Source organism: Echinops telfairi, unplaced genomic scaffold, assembly GCF_000313985.2.
Source record: "Echinops telfairi isolate 266 unplaced genomic scaffold, ASM31398v2 ScPeMD7_4225;HRSCAF=4972, whole genome shotgun sequence".
Classification (NCBI taxonomy): domain Eukaryota; kingdom Metazoa; phylum Chordata; class Mammalia; order Afrosoricida; family Tenrecidae; genus Echinops; species Echinops telfairi.
The window spans coordinates 18,445,416-18,460,535 of record NW_022108124.1 but is presented as its reverse complement, the minus strand read 5'-3'; the positions used below and the strand labels follow the sequence as shown (position 1 = coordinate 18,460,535).

The following is a 15,120-nucleotide window of genomic DNA, read 5'->3' as shown; positions in this document are numbered from 1 at the left end:
TGTGGTGCAGCGTTGGCCTCACCTGCAGAGCCCTAGCGCGGCCCCAGGCCCGCCGAGTCGGAATCCACATCCCCTCTGGGGACCAGCGTTCACACTCCCGTGGGAGACACCCCCTGCCCTCGAGCTGCGGCGGCTTTGAGAAGCGCAGGTACAAATAGCTGTGCGCCGGAGCTCTCCTGACAGAGGACGCATTTGGGTTCCTTCCAACAAGATAAGCCCTCGTGGGCATTTTGTATGTAGAGATGGGCAATGTGTATACTCATTGTAGAAAAGGATCAGGATTCTTCAAGGATGGAATTCCTCTCTTCCTGCCTCCCCCTATTCCCACTCTTCAGGAAAAGGGTCAAATACTTTTCCTTTTTCCTCACAGAGTACCAAAATTACGGGAGCAGGGAGGGAGGGGAAAAAATGAGGACCTGATGCCAGGGGATTAAGTGGAGAGCAAATGCTTTGAGAATGATGAGGGCAATGAATGTACAAATGTGCTTTACACAATTGACGTATGTATGATTGTGATAAGAGTTGTATGAGCCCCTAATAAAACGATTTTTTAAAAAGTACCAAAACTCACTGCCATTGCGTCAATGCCGACTCATAGGGACCCTTTAAGACAGAAGAAAACTTGGGCTTGTGGGTCTCTGAGACTGTAACAGGAATCAAAAGCCTCATCTTTCTCCCTTGGAGCCACTGGTGGTTTTGAACTGCTGACCTTGTGGTTGGCAGCCCAATTCATAACCAGTATACCACAGGGGCTCCCATCATAGATGGTGTACATGCAAAATACATATACCTGTATATTTCACATGTAAGACTTTTTAAAAACAAAAATTACTTCATGTTGCTTGGTACATACACACAAACTACACCCATGGCCATCAAGTTGATTCCGACTAATCAGAATCCCATACAGGTTTTCAACTGCAAACTTGCAGTTGGAGCCCCATGCCAACCCCCCACCTCCACCTTACACCCCCAACCACCAGAGATACTTACTGTTCTCTAGCATCCTTCTGTTACTGTGCGTGACACCCTGCTTTCCTAGAGTGGTTTTGTGGCTCAAATAAAAAGTTGGGTAATCCAACTTCTGTGTGGTACTGACAGTCCGAATTTGCAGGAGGAAATTGAGATTTAGAGAGGCTTCAGTGCACCATGCTATAACACAAGGTTGTCCCTCTGAAAGCTGTTAATGTTACTTTGAACCTTCAGTAAGGAAAAATGGTATGGCACCTGATCAAAGATGTAAAGGGAATAGAGACGGGAGTGTCTCAGAGCCACATCCTCTATAAAGCAGTCGGTGCCAATTTCCTATTTTCACACCAGCCCTCTCATGGTTCAGAGCTGGCTGGTTGTCTATGTGCTGGGTTACAAACTGGCAGGGACCACACACATCTTTCCTCCACGCCCAATCCCTAACACAGGGCCCAGTTCTGGCAATGATAGCTTACTTGACACCGTGAATGCCTGATCGCTCTGCCTCCTGTGTGCACACAAATCAGCTGGGATCGTGTTACATGGACCTGATTGAGGAGGTCTCCAGAGGGACTAAGACTCGGCATTTCTAACAGGCTCCTGGATAGCAATGCCCTTGGCTGGAGACCACACCTCGTAGCAAGGCTCTAAGTGACTTGTGCTCAGCCCCCTACATCTGTGTGCCTCCCTAACAGGGCTGGCAGGACAGACAGAAGTCACATGTCTCTCCTCTCTTTGTTCCTTCCATAGTGGCCAATACTGTGACCAATTCACATATTCACTCCAAAGGCCTGCTTAGATGGACTACTGTGTGATTAAGAGATAAAAAAACAAACAAACAAAACTTTCTAGCAGTAACAGATACAGCTTAGTGACCTGAACTGGGACAGCATGGAGGGCCAGAAATATTTTATCTTTAAAATTAAATTTTATTTTAAAAATTTACTGTTTTTAAGCACATACACGTGTGTTGGACATCCACACGTGCAAAGCTAAGTAAAAAAAGTATTGTTACTAGGGTTGTTCCGAACAAAACGAGTCCAAATGTGTGTCTGTGACCAGTAGATAGAACGCTGCAGACAAGCTCTCTCCGTCAGTGGTAAGCTTGACCCCATGTAGACAGTTCCTAAGAGAGCATCAGTGATACAGATGAAACCTTTGCCACCACTCCCGTTCCCGGCAGGAGTTGCTCAGATGACATTTCACACCCGAGACAGCATCCGCACTCAAGCTCCCCACCCCACCCAGCCCCAGGGCAGGCGCACTTGCACACTGCTCTCACCTCACGCGAATTCTCGTTCCTTCCTTTGTTCCTAGTACTTGGGGACTTACGGTGTTTTTCTGAGTGCAACTAGGAAGCACTTTATGTTTTCTTCAACTTTGAGAATCAACTCTTTAGTAAGTTTACAGCTGTGTACCCAGGAACACAGTCCCGGCACGACCACCACTCCTCCGCTCTCTCCCTCTAGGAACTGAACTAGTTCTGAATTTCACAGAACTGACATCACCCAATGACGTGTCTGGCTCCTTCCACTTGGCATGCTTTTGGGAGGTCACCCATGTTGCAGTAGCGCATGTCTTTGGCCTTTTAAATTCCAGAGTAGTAGTCAAGACTGTAGAAAAATGCGCAACATCCTTTGTTATTAGGAAATATAGACACCAAGTAGTGTGGCTCTAATAGCCCCCTCACCCACCCCCACCCCCCGGAAATGCACAAGTGTCGGCGAAGTTGTGGAGAAATGGGAACACCTTGCTGGCAGGGAAGTGGCAGTGCATCCACATTGGAAGAGGCCCTGTCTCGGACAGTTAACATCTACTCACCATACCGCCAGCGCTCTACGCCTAGCTCTCCATCGCCACACCACCACTTACAGTTTCCTGCAGAATTACTCCCCGTGCCTCCAACCAGGAAACACTTCACCTGTCTGTCACCGTGAAGGGGTACCATACCCTCGAGCATTACTTGCATGAGCAGTGAATGAGGCTGGGATACAGGGAGGCTCTTCGAGGGCAGTGTCTGGCCTAGTAGGCAATCACCAAGTGCTGAGTAAGTGAGCTGAATGAATAATGTAAATCACTTTATCAAATTGTTTATTCTTTTTCGAAGATTTTATTATGTTTTCAAAAAAAAACATCATATTTACAGTCTTGGTAAATGGTCAAAGTAGAAATACAAAAATAAACGCTATGAACAGGTCGACTTTTTGCTCGAGGTGGTTAGAGGTGGTAACGCTGAGGAGGGTGGCAGTGCACAAGGAGAAACGTCTGCGCTGACGCAGCCCCACCACGAGAACCACGAGAACCACAAGCTCGCACCCTTAAGGGCACAGGCTTCCCAGCGCCTACGGCTGCTCTGCAGCCTTGACACAGGCTCGGCGCCCTCTCAGGCAGGCCCCGCAGGACGCACGTGAACCCGAGGGCCCACTGGAGGGCCAACTGCCACTCACCCACTCAGGTCCCCATTCAGATCCCCAAAGAGGCCTGGCTTCTATACAGAACACATGATGCCCTGCTGGACCGGGATCCTTACGATTCACTCCTCTTCTTTTCTTTTAAGAATATATTTTCCGCCCGCAGCTTTTCTGTCTCCTAGCAGTCATGAAAAGGGAGAAAGAAAGAAAGATAAGGACTAATGCTTATAAGAAAGTATTCATAAATTTATATTTCAAATTAAGTGGGTAACGTTTTCAATTTGTAAACTACTTTCATTTGAAGAAAGAATTTGATGTTGGTGATAATTTGGCGGATTGAAGCACACTTGTGATGGACAGCATGAGAGAAAAGTTCTCTGAATTCAGGAAAGTTCCTTGATGTAAGAAGTCATTGATTCAGTGATGTAATTTCTATAGACAGCTAATTAAGCAAGGTTTTTAAACTCCCCTGAGGGCACTCGGGGTCATGTGCCGAGGCTACCTCCACAAGCCGGACGTTCTCCTTCTTCAGCCGCACGACGTACTGAATCTTCTGATGGAGGTTTTGGTGACCCACCAGCTTCCCGTTCTCCTCCGCGAGGCACTCCATCTGCTTCTTGAGCATCTCCATCTCCTGCACAGAAAGCAACCCAGGAAGGGAGACTGAGGAACAGCCTTCATCCTTCTCTCACTACCACGTTCCAGGAGTACGGAGGGAAGACACCCGGATCCGTGCTCGTGATCCATGTGCCCTGGGGGCGTAGAGTGGATGGCAGCAGTCCACACCCACGCTGCTCCCTGGGAGAACTGCGGAGACTCTCCTCACATCAGGCGCTACAGCGTGGGCCACAGCCTAGAAGACTCCCAGGTGCACTTCCACCCTATCCTAGCGGGGCGCTATGTGTTGGCAGTAGACTTGACGTGGCACGTTGGTTGCATTTGTTTTTAATGCCAGGAAAAAACCACCACAAGCACACCTGGAAGGTTCTCTCTCGTTCTTCATACATCTCTTCCAGCTTCGATCTCAGCTGTTCCTTTTCCTGGAATGCTTTTGACTCCAAAGTGCGGGTGCGCTCCACCTCCTCAGCCATTCTACGGCAGCCCCTCTCTTTGTCCTGGAGGGCGCTCTGGACTTCTTCCAGGCTACAGAGGAAGACAAGCATCACTCGTCTACCAAAGAGGCCCAATGAGAGAAATACACATTTTACCTCCCAAGCCTACATTTTGATTAGACAAGGTCCCTAATACTGAGTGCTTCCGTTTTGAGCACTGCTCTACGTCAGACGCACGTGTGTTTCCACGGAGTTATTTTATCCTGTTTCCACAAACTGGCTGTTCTGCTACCATTCATCTACTTTCCCTGCCCCTTCCACGCTCAGCTTCGTTCTGGAGCAATAGTTGGCAGTTAGGTCCCATAGATGTGCATTTTTATAGGAGTACAGTAGTTTTATCTAAGACTCATTTCGTAAAAGGAGTTTTGAACCACTTAACAATAATAATAAAATTAAACCATTAAAAAAAACAATAAAAATTTAATTAGAAGTTATTTTAAATGCAGCCTAGGAGGATCAAAGACAACTGAAATAATATTACAGTCCACAGGAGAATACAACAAGACTGGTGGTTCCGGGGGAACATGGGAGAAGAGAGGGCCGGGAGGGAGTGTGAGGAGCCAACAAACTCAGGGACAAGGGAACAAGAGATCCTAAAATATATGGTGAAGAAGGCATAGAATGCCTGGTAGGGTTTGATCAAATGCAGGGTGCCCAAGAGGAATGACTGATTGTCGAGTGGAGGGCAAGCATGATAGTGGGACAGGAAGAAGGTGGAAGGAAATGCAGGAAAGAACTAGGAGGAAAAAGCTACTTATAGAGGTATAGCTATAGGCATGCATATATGTAACCATGTTAATTTACAATGAAAGAGACAGGTCAGTGTACATATATATTTATACATTAGGTATTAAGATAGCTTTGGGCCTCTACTTAAGGCTTCCCTTAGAGCACAAGAACACTTTGTTCTAACAATCCGGCATTCTGTGATGCTCACTTTGCCAACATCATTTCCAAACATTTTCCCGAGAAGATTGAAGACAAAATGGGTGCATAAGCAAATGTGGTGAAGAAAGCTGATGGTGCCCAGCTATCAAAAGAGATAGTGTCTGGGATATTAAAGGCTTGAAGTTAAACAATTCGCCATCTAGCAGGGAAGCAACAAAGTCCACATGGAAGAAGCATACCAGCCTGTGTGATCATGAGGTATCAACGGAATCAGGTCATCAGACAATCCAAAACAAACAATGATATTGATGCAAATTGGAGGGGTCAGAGTGGAGACCCAAAGCCCATCTGTAGACAAGTGGACATCCCTTTACAGAATGGCCACAAGGAAGGGACGATTCAACCAGGGTGCAGTATAGCACTGACAAAACACACATTTCTCTAGTTCCTAATGCTTCCTCTCCCCACTATCATGACCCAGTTCTACTGTACAAATCAGGCTAAACCAAAGCATGTACATTGGTACAGATAAGAACTCCCAACAACACAGGGGATTCAGGTCAGATAAACCCCTTAGAAACAGTAGTGGGGGTAGTGATACCATGAGGGGAGGGAGAGTGGGAGGGAAAGGGGTAACACCATGAGTACTATAAATGTGGGTAAAAGGAGATAACGGATGATGTAAGATATGAAATAACAATAATATATAATTGATGAAAGGATTCATGAGGATGGGAATGTGGGGGAGGGAGGGGAAAAAAGGAGAAGCTGATACCAAGGACTCAAGTAGAAAGAAAATGTTTTGGAAATGATGTTGGCAACACATGTACAAGTGTGCTTAATACAACTGAATTATACAGTTTCAGTCTGCATGGTTTGTTTGGTGCCCCAATTTTTAATAATTTCTATTTTCAAAACTGTCCTCATCAGTCATCTCGGGGGACCCCAAAGTCTGTTGGCACAAAGTTCACAAAGGTCCTGCTCTGAATCCTACTTGGGCAAATAGGTGAAACCTCACAAGGTTGGGGGCAGCGTCTCAGGTGCAGTCGCCGTGTCAGTGCGGAGACAAGAAGAGTGATGAAAATGAAACGAACGATGGACGGACAGAAATACTGAGTCCATAACCCCGGACCTGACAGTGGGGTCCAGCCACCACTAGCAACCGCTCTGAACAGGAGCAGCATCACACAAGGGACAGCTCCGGTTAGTGACCCTTAGTCACCCTGCAGGGCTGCACCTGGACTCAGCCATTGCAGATGGAAAGGGCGGCAGTCACTCAGGGACAACTTTCGGAGCACTGGGATAAGAGGAATGGGCATAGGAAACGCAGACGATGGGGGGCTGATGGTTCCCAAAGGGACTGCCATGTTGGAGTTGAAACCCAACGTGAATGCTGCTTGTATGAAGGATGGTTTGCTCCGTAAACTTTCACCCAATTCACAACACACTGGTGCTCAGAGTGGGGCACCGGTCTTTTCCAATGTGTGCTACTTAGAATTTGTTGTGGCTCAGCCCCAGCCCTGGTCACGAGGCAGAAGTTTGTCTCTGTTGTCGTCACTTAAGCTCACAATGGAGAAGCGTCAGCTCTGACTGACGCCACATTCAACAATGTCTAAGAGGGTACGTCACAACAAGAGGCACATCTTAGGAGAGTCAACCCAGAGCCCACCCACTCTCATTCCGTTTCCTTTGGTCACCTTACTAGCAAATACTGACCAGGTGACATATCGGAATCGACAGCACACGAAAACCCAGGCAGCCACACCGCTCGGTCACCCGCCGATTCTTTGGAGAAGCTCAGTGTTTCTGGACCCTGTTTTATTTTATTTCTTTGAAGTATTTTTGCACTAAGGGCGCCTCATTTGAGGAAATCCCTTAGCAAGTAGCGTTCAGTAAAATAATTTTATAAGCATCTGTCATGTCCTCATGTTGCTGCAAATAGGGAGAAGTTGTTGACTTTGTAGATAGACTCGTACGCCTTCCCCTTTGAGAAGAGATCAAGATTCTGAATTACAAAATAATGTACTTACCGTGTTTTCATTTTCTGAATTTCTTCAACGAGTTTACTCTGTAAGACAAAAAGAAAAAACCGTAGCTTACGTTCAAGTTCTTAAACAACGTGTCTGTAAAAAAGAAAGAAAGCTGCAAAGTAGCCCTCCGCTCTCCCATGTGACGATCAAATCAACTGAGGCAACATCCTTTCCCGTCATTCCAGCTGCTGGCTCACATTGGGTGGCTCTGACAAGGGCTTATCCGCTGCGCCGCCTACGGCCTCACACAGACATGCCCAACCTGCTTCACAATAAAGACGGTCTCCTGTGCGCGCTGAGCTCACCAGCCAGGCATGGGGACAAACTCACTCATAGTTCTCAGCAATGTCGTCGACATGTTGGTGGGAAACACACTTACGCCAACAGTGTAAATATGGAAAATATAAGCATTTCAATTGTAAAATTGTTTCTACAGGACAACAAACACTAGCCACAAGAAGCTATAAGAGCATTTTTTTAGACAAGGACAAACAATCATTGAGCTAAAAAGACTCACACAGACCTCATCAAGCCTTTCTCGGACGACTTCGTCTTGTTCGCCCTTCCGTGGCTGGCTGGCTGGCTGGTCCGGCTCACTGCAGGGAAGACAAGGGAAGGAAAGGAAGGGAGAGGTAACAACCCCGTCACGCGTGTGGAAGTATCCAGTTCACATTGCTGACCCGCAGCATCACCGGGTGGTACCAAGAACACATGAGTCTCTGGTGACCAGTCAAGGTAGCACAGTTGACAGATGGGACCTCCACATGGAGAAGAGACAGCCCCTTGCCCAGAACAAGCCAAGCTGCCTCGGGAGAAGTACAGCCAGCATGCTCCCGGGATTCTGTCTCAGGGACTTCGCACCTGCTGTCAGGAGAGAGCAGCCGGGAAAGGACATCCTGCGTGGTCAGATAGAGGGACAGCGACAAAGGGAAGCCCCTCCACCAGAGAGATGCACACAGCGGCTGCAAGGATGCGCTGCTGCATGACAGCTGTAAGGATGGCCCGCAGACGGCAGTGCTTCACTGCTGTACGGTCACCATGGAGTCAGGGCTCACGAGTGGCCCCAGGGCAAAGGAAGATGCAGAGCTGAGAAGTCTAACTGCGGCTTGGTTGGAAATACACTAAAGTGCGTGAGGAAGGGGTCTGAGCGCCCGCACCAGCTGGGAGTCTGACATGACTGTGAGCAGCTGGGGACGGGTGTCTGGGAGGCCCACAACTCTCCCTTTGCCGGGGTCCAGGGTGGACTGGCAAGTCCCCGAAGACCACTCCAGCTTCTCATGAGTGCTGACAGCAGGGAAAGATTCCCTGAGCACCAGATGTAAATCTCCCTTATGGAAAAAGGATGCTACATTACGGATGGTACATCAGTCTCTTGTGAATTTAATTCACGTGTCTTTTTCTGAGCCTAGCCACCAAGATAATACGTTGAATTTCTGGATTGTGGGCAGCCCCTTCACCAAGGAGAACACCCCCATGGAGAATCTGCCGGAAGTGTGCCGCAGGCCTCTCTGGGCATCTCTCTGCCTAATACAGAAGACTGAGTCATGAAGGAAAACAACCTGTCATCAGTTTCTTGCCCTAGGGAACCTGGCAGACCCAGCCCAGCAAAGCAAACACACCAACTCATCAGGAGCCCCGGGCCCTGTGCTTGACCTAGGGGCTGGCACACTTTTCTGTCAAGGAGCACACAGTAAGGGCACGGCTGCGTTTCAACAAATCTCTCCTGAAATAGACTATGGGCCAGACTTGGTCCCAGTAGGCTGTCGCCTGCCAAGCCTTACTCTACTCCTTCAAGGTTCTTCCGTGGATCCTCATATATAAGGGACACGGGACCATGGAATAGTCTCCACTCATGGTTTTACAAGTGACCTGGACACACTCTTATGCTCCTTGCCTATACTAACCCTTATAAGAGAGTCTACCAAATACCTCCCTGTGGTCAGACACAGAGGGAGCATGAGGATCCCAACCAGGTGAGCAGTGTGTGGGCAACTGGTACCGGAAGCATCTAGGAGGGAGAGGGCCTTGTTTTAATAAATGCAGATTTCCTCACCACAGTGAATGATGGGGGGGGTGCGGAGTGGAGACCCAAAGCCCATTTGGAGGCCACTGGAGATCCCCTTGCAGAGGGGTCTCGGGGAGGAAACGAGCCAGTCAGGGTGCGATGTAGCAATGATGAGAAATACAACTTTCCTCTAGTTCCTAAATACTTCCTCCTCGCCCCCACTATCATGATCCGAATTCTACCTTGCAAGTCTGGCTAGACCAGAGGATGTACACTGGTGCAGATAGGAACTGGAAACACAGGGAACCCAGGGCAGATGATCCCTTCAGGAACAATGGTGTGAGTGGCAATACTGGGAGGGTAGAGGGAGACTGGGTAGGAAAGCGGGAACCGATTACAAGGATCTACATGTGACCTCCCTGGGGGACGGACAACAGAAAAGTGGGTGAAGGGTGACGTCGGACAGGGCAAGATATGACAAAATAATAATTTATAAATTATCAAGGGCTTACGAGGGAGGGGGGAGCGGGGAGGGAGGGGAAAAATGAGGACCTAATGCCAGGGGCTTAAATGGAGAGGAAATGTTTTGAGAATGATGAGGGCAATGAATGTACAAATGTGCTTTACACAATCGATGTATGTATGGATTGTGTTACGAGTTGTATGAGCCCCCAATAAAACGATTTTTTTAAATGCAGATTTCTACACGTCTCCTCAGCCCTACTCTTAGAGCCCCGCTGCTCCTCAGCAGCGCCGCCATCAGCGGCCCCAGGTATGTTCCCCGAGGTCTGGAGTGGCGCTGCGTGAGCAGGAGGGCGTCTGCCAGACTCTGCCAACAGCAGTCGAGTCTCCTCATCAGAGAATCCGACCTACTCCAGAGACCTCGGCATTCAAGTCCGTCTCCTGCGGATTTGCAGGCGGTCTTTGCCGTCAGTCCCTCCGTCAGTTCACCATCGGCAGCCTCATTCACGGTCCCCCGCTGTACTTAATAACCACTATCTGCTTCCGTGACTAAGTGCCTTTCCTCTGCGGGGCACCGCCATTGATGCATTTCCACCTCACTGATAATTTCTCAAACTCCTGGCCAGGCAGTTCTGATGATCCACATTATTTAGAAACTGAGGCACCAAGAGGTTACAACATGTGGCCAGTGTCACATGACTTCGATGTCAGAGAAAGGCTGTGGCTTAGATGCCATAGATAAGATCTAGAAGTCACAACAGGACATAAGCCTGGTGTCATCCACTAAACACGGCCAGAGCAGAAGCCAGAGCACAGACCCCCAGACAGATCCCCTTGGGTCTGTAAACAGAGGTTCCTCTGGCCCACCCAGGGGCTTTCCCTGGGTCACGTGCCCAGCAAAGCCAACGGCAGGAAATCCTTCCCTTCTCTGCAGCTTCCTCAACCTTGTCTTGCCGACTTGCTCTCTTCCCAATAGAAGTGGGACTGGTGCAAGAATCGCACGTTTTCCGTTCATTTCAGCAGCTCTACACCATGCAAAGGCTGGCAAAGCAGGTGAGAGCACACATGCCAAGTCTCCCTCGGAGGGTGCAGCCGAACCCCCATGCCAGCTGATTCACAGCACAGGCCAGAGCGCCTCCGAGAAGAGCGGGGACACCGAGCCTCTCTCACCTGCCCTCCGCCTGGCGCTGCATGTCATCCAGCTGACCCTGAAGGCACCAGTTTTGCTCTCTCAGCTGCTGGGCTTCCAGGCGGACGTTTTCCATCTCACGCAATTGCTCCTGACAACACAGCAGATGTCCTTTCAGAAACGTCACTGTCACAGTGACAGCACTGCTCCGCAGGCCCTGGCTTGAGCTACGCCTTTGTCAGCCCCTTGAGCCCCTTTACAGCACTGCGGGGAAGAAGTGGACCGTGAGACTCTCAGTGGCCTGGAAGTGGCTTGCTGTCGTCACAGCAGTGCCTTAAACACGCCTCCTTGTCACCTATTTCGTTCAAAGTCCTTTATGAGGAAGATGGCCAAGTCTTTGATTTGATTTATTTAGTAGGATTTTTTTAAAAAACTGAGGTTAACTGGATCCTAATTTTAAAATCCTAAGTACAATCATACTGAAGAGAGAAAACAGGTAACTGCCACACGCATCCTGATTTCTTCTTAAGAAGATCTGTGGGACAGCCCCATCCCTCAGACAGCATGTTGGGAATGGCCCCAGATGAAAGGCCAGGAGGGCTGTCTGCCAGGAGAGAGGAAGCCTAACAGGAATGCTGTCTTTCAGATGCTTTGCACACCCTGCTAAAGAGAGAAAATTTCAGTCCTAAGCAAAGAAACCAGCCCACTGCATGACCTCCCTTTGTGGTACATTCCATCCCCCATCCCTCTAGGCACACCACCTCCCATTCCCCCCCCAGAGCCCCCCATCCCACCACCAAACCCCTAAGGAGCTGGGAGAACACCCGGGCGAATATGGAGAACGGAAGGAGAAATGGAAAATGAGAGCATCTTTGACTCTCCTCCACCGAGTGCCTCTCTCTCTAGTGGATACAGACCCTCTGCAAAGCCATATGAAAAGCCAACAGTAGAGCAGAGGGCCAGGGGTATGCAAGCTCAAAAGAAAAGCTGACCCTTGTTCGTAATCAGGAAAACACACCTCCATGCTTTCCCTACGGAACTGGTGAAGGCCCCTAAGCTGGGCTGCCCTGACGAAAGGGTTCAGGCAGTGGGCTCAGTGACTGCTAACAGTGAGCACCGGAACAACCTGTCTGCTCAGAAACCACCGGATGACATGTGAGCACAGTGAGGAGAGCATCTTCCAGACTCGGCTGCAGGCACACTGACAAACTCTGAGAGGTGAGAAATGACCACACAGGGAGGCCTCAGGGATACTGGCATGGGAGGGTAGGAGGTTGGAAGACTTTTCTGTTTACCCTTCAGTTCTGGGTCTTCTGAATTTTGGATCCTCAGGAACCATGAGGCTATAGCTTGTTCCCCAAGCTCTCATGAGGCTACAGCTTATTCACCAAGCTCTCGGAGACTCGCTGTAAAACCGGGGCAGTTGCCCAGTTACCTTCATCCGGAGGATGGCGGCGCTCTTGGCTTCCCTGTCCTCGTTCAACTGGGCCACCAGGTGCTGCAGAGAGATCTGAGAGGCTCGTCCATCTTCGATCTCTTGTTCTTGGGTCTCCAGGAGTTTCGCCAAATGTGTTTGGAAGTGAGGTGGTGTTTTAGGGCTCTAGAATAAAATCAAATCTCACCGAAACACCCGAAGGGTGATTTTCCACAGATTCCCTCAGGTGTACGTGCCAGGCACACAGAATGCCTGCAGTTAGTTTAACGTGTTAGTTTAACTCTTGTCCAAGGAAACAAACAAAAGAGCTAGGAAGAAAGAGCATGTTAATGAAAATCTTTTTCTTTAAAAAAAGAAAGAAAGGAAAAGGAGCCTTGGTGATTTCCAGAGCAACACGGCCCTCATTCACAGCACGGTTTATTTCCCCTGGAACGTGACTCTCTTTCGGAGAAGTACCTGCGGGCGGTCAGCAGCGGACTCCATCACGTGCCCCAGCTGCCTCATCTTTGAGTTGTACTCGTTCTTCCTCTGCTCCACTTCCGCTCTCTTTTCCTGGAGCTGAGAAGGGACAGACGGAGCCACCAGTCACAAACACAGCAGGGGCAGCACCCCGTCGGGGAGACAAGGCAGGCCTCCCATATGCTGTGGGCGGAAACAGGCTCCCGGTGTGATTGTTCCAAGGAATTGGTGAATCATCACTTCAAAAGCACTATGCTAGTAACATGAAACACAACCGTAGCATGTTTCAAAGGAAGACAATGAAAATCTGGGGCTATCTTTTGTGTCGATATACTTGGGTTGCTATTTTAACCCAAATATCTCCTTTCTATGCATAAATTTACACACAAACCCATAAATAAACAAAGCCATCAAAAATAAAAATAAAGCGAGAGCCTCACCAGCATGGCTAGAACTCGCTGCTTTGTGTCAAAGACACAGAGCAAGAAGAGGCAGCCAGGTGAGGCGAGCTCCCCATGTCCTCCAGGGGCTGCGCTTGCCATCACTCCAACCTCCGGACGACTGACAGCCACGCTTACGCACCTTTTGTCCAGAAGCAATGAGTCACCAAGACCCCAACAATGGTGCCTGCCTGCCCCTGTCGAGTCTAGCGGGGACGCTTTTCCGTGGCTCACCTTGTGCTGCAGCTCCTGGATGAGGGCCTCCTTCCTGGTGAGCTCCGCCTGGGCCGACTGCAGCAGTCCCGAGTGCTTCTTCGAGGCCTCCGTGAGCATGTTCAGCTGCTCAGTGGCATGAGCCAGGTCCTCACAGAGCATATCCCTCTGTTGGGGGGCAACCCCACAAAGAAGAATTGATCAATGATGGCTCCCCAATGAGGACATGCAGATCAGTACTTTGTGCAAGTCTTCTCAGGGCAAGGACATTCCAAGAACATTTTTTGTTTGTGGACCAAGAGATTCTAAGGCAAATTAAGTGTTACTATTTAGGGCCACAGTCTAGATATATTGTAGTAAATTCATGTAAGGATTCTATTTCTAGTTTGTTTGTTTTTTTTCTATTTATTTCTATTTTCAGTTTTATTGTAGTCTGGCCCCCTCTCGCCCACCCACAGACCTACCCCCTCCTTGTTTCCTCTGGTGCCTCACCAATGGACGGGTTCTTCACACAGAGAGGTGACTGCTGTATAGACAGGCCCTCACACCCCGCTGTACACAGACAGGCCCTCACACCCCGCTGTACACACAGACAGGCCCTCACACCCTGCTGGGGAGGTGCTGGGCAGCTCACCCGACTGTGACACATTGTCACAGACCATCAAAGCTTCAGGGGAGAAGTTTGGGGAAAAGTGAGGGAATTGGAAGCCCTACCAATATGTCACCTGCTGCTACGTGATCAGTGGACTCATTCTGACACAACAGGGCAGAGAGCAGCCCGATAGGGTGTTCCAGGGCTGCAATCTTCCCAGAAGCAGGCCGCCACAGCTCCCCGAGGGAGGAACTGGTGCCTTCAAACTGCCAGTCTTTGGGGAGCAGCCCAGCACTTAGGCACTGTACCACCAGAGGGCTCTGAAGTGTGTCTCTTCCCCACTAATTGGAGAATGCAGTGTTCTTTGCTCTGCAAATGCATGTGTGTGTATATTGATATAACATGCCTCTATTACATACACACCACATGTAAAACATATAGCCCTTAGTAGCCGGTACGTTAGGTACCGCAGGACTGGTAGTTCAAATCTGTCAGCCACTCCACGAGAAAAGGGTGAGGGTCTCCCCGCGGAACTGCATGCAGGTCACTATCACTTAGAATTGGCTCATGACAGCGGGTTTAGGTTTTTAAAACATGGCACCATTCTTACATACTTTAAAAATCCAATACTTGATACTATCGCAAACCTTTTGTTATTCCTTTGTTTTCATTAGACCACAATTTGAACCCTTCACTGAGTATTTTGATTGATTTTAATTGTTCACTATCAACACTTCCACCCTGCTTGGCAGGTTCTGATCACTTTCTACATACCATCTCCTTTTCTCATCACACCTTACTGGCGAGCTAGCCATACCCCCACTTTACCAATGTGATACATGAGACAGAGATGCGGCACTTTCCCCAGGCCACACAGCCGGAATTCACACCCACAAACAGCCCAACTCCACAACCTCTGTAACCAACACTTGCCTGACTTCAGTTTTACTCTTCTTGCAACACACACACACACAC

The 15,120-nt window shown here is 49.1% G+C and overlaps 2 protein-coding genes across 2 annotated transcripts in view; both read right to left on the bottom strand.

The window, feature by feature from the left end:
- TMEM42 (transmembrane protein 42) overlaps positions 1-70 on the bottom strand; it is a 3,380-nt gene extending 3,310 nt beyond the window's left edge. The window contains exon 1 of the mRNA XM_030886973.2: positions 23-70. Coding sequence (XP_030742833.2) covers positions 23-70 — 48 coding nt within the window. The remainder of the gene's footprint in view (positions 1-22) is intronic.
- A 3,055-nt stretch (positions 71-3,125) lies between these two features.
- KIF15 (kinesin family member 15) overlaps positions 3,126-15,120 on the bottom strand; it is a 58,871-nt gene continuing 46,876 nt past the window's right edge. Inside the window, exons 27-35 of the mRNA XM_004708542.2 lie at positions 13,575-13,721; positions 12,898-12,999; positions 12,442-12,606; positions 11,048-11,157; positions 7,934-8,006; positions 7,411-7,448; positions 4,358-4,523; positions 3,883-4,014; positions 3,126-3,558 (exon numbers count right to left, since the gene is read on the bottom strand). Of these exons, the coding sequence (XP_004708599.1) occupies positions 3,496-3,558; positions 3,883-4,014; positions 4,358-4,523; positions 7,411-7,448; positions 7,934-8,006; positions 11,048-11,157; positions 12,442-12,606; positions 12,898-12,999; positions 13,575-13,721 (996 nt within the window). The 3' untranslated portion in view covers positions 3,126-3,495. The remainder of the gene's footprint in view (positions 3,559-3,882; positions 4,015-4,357; positions 4,524-7,410; positions 7,449-7,933; positions 8,007-11,047; positions 11,158-12,441; positions 12,607-12,897; positions 13,000-13,574; positions 13,722-15,120) is intronic.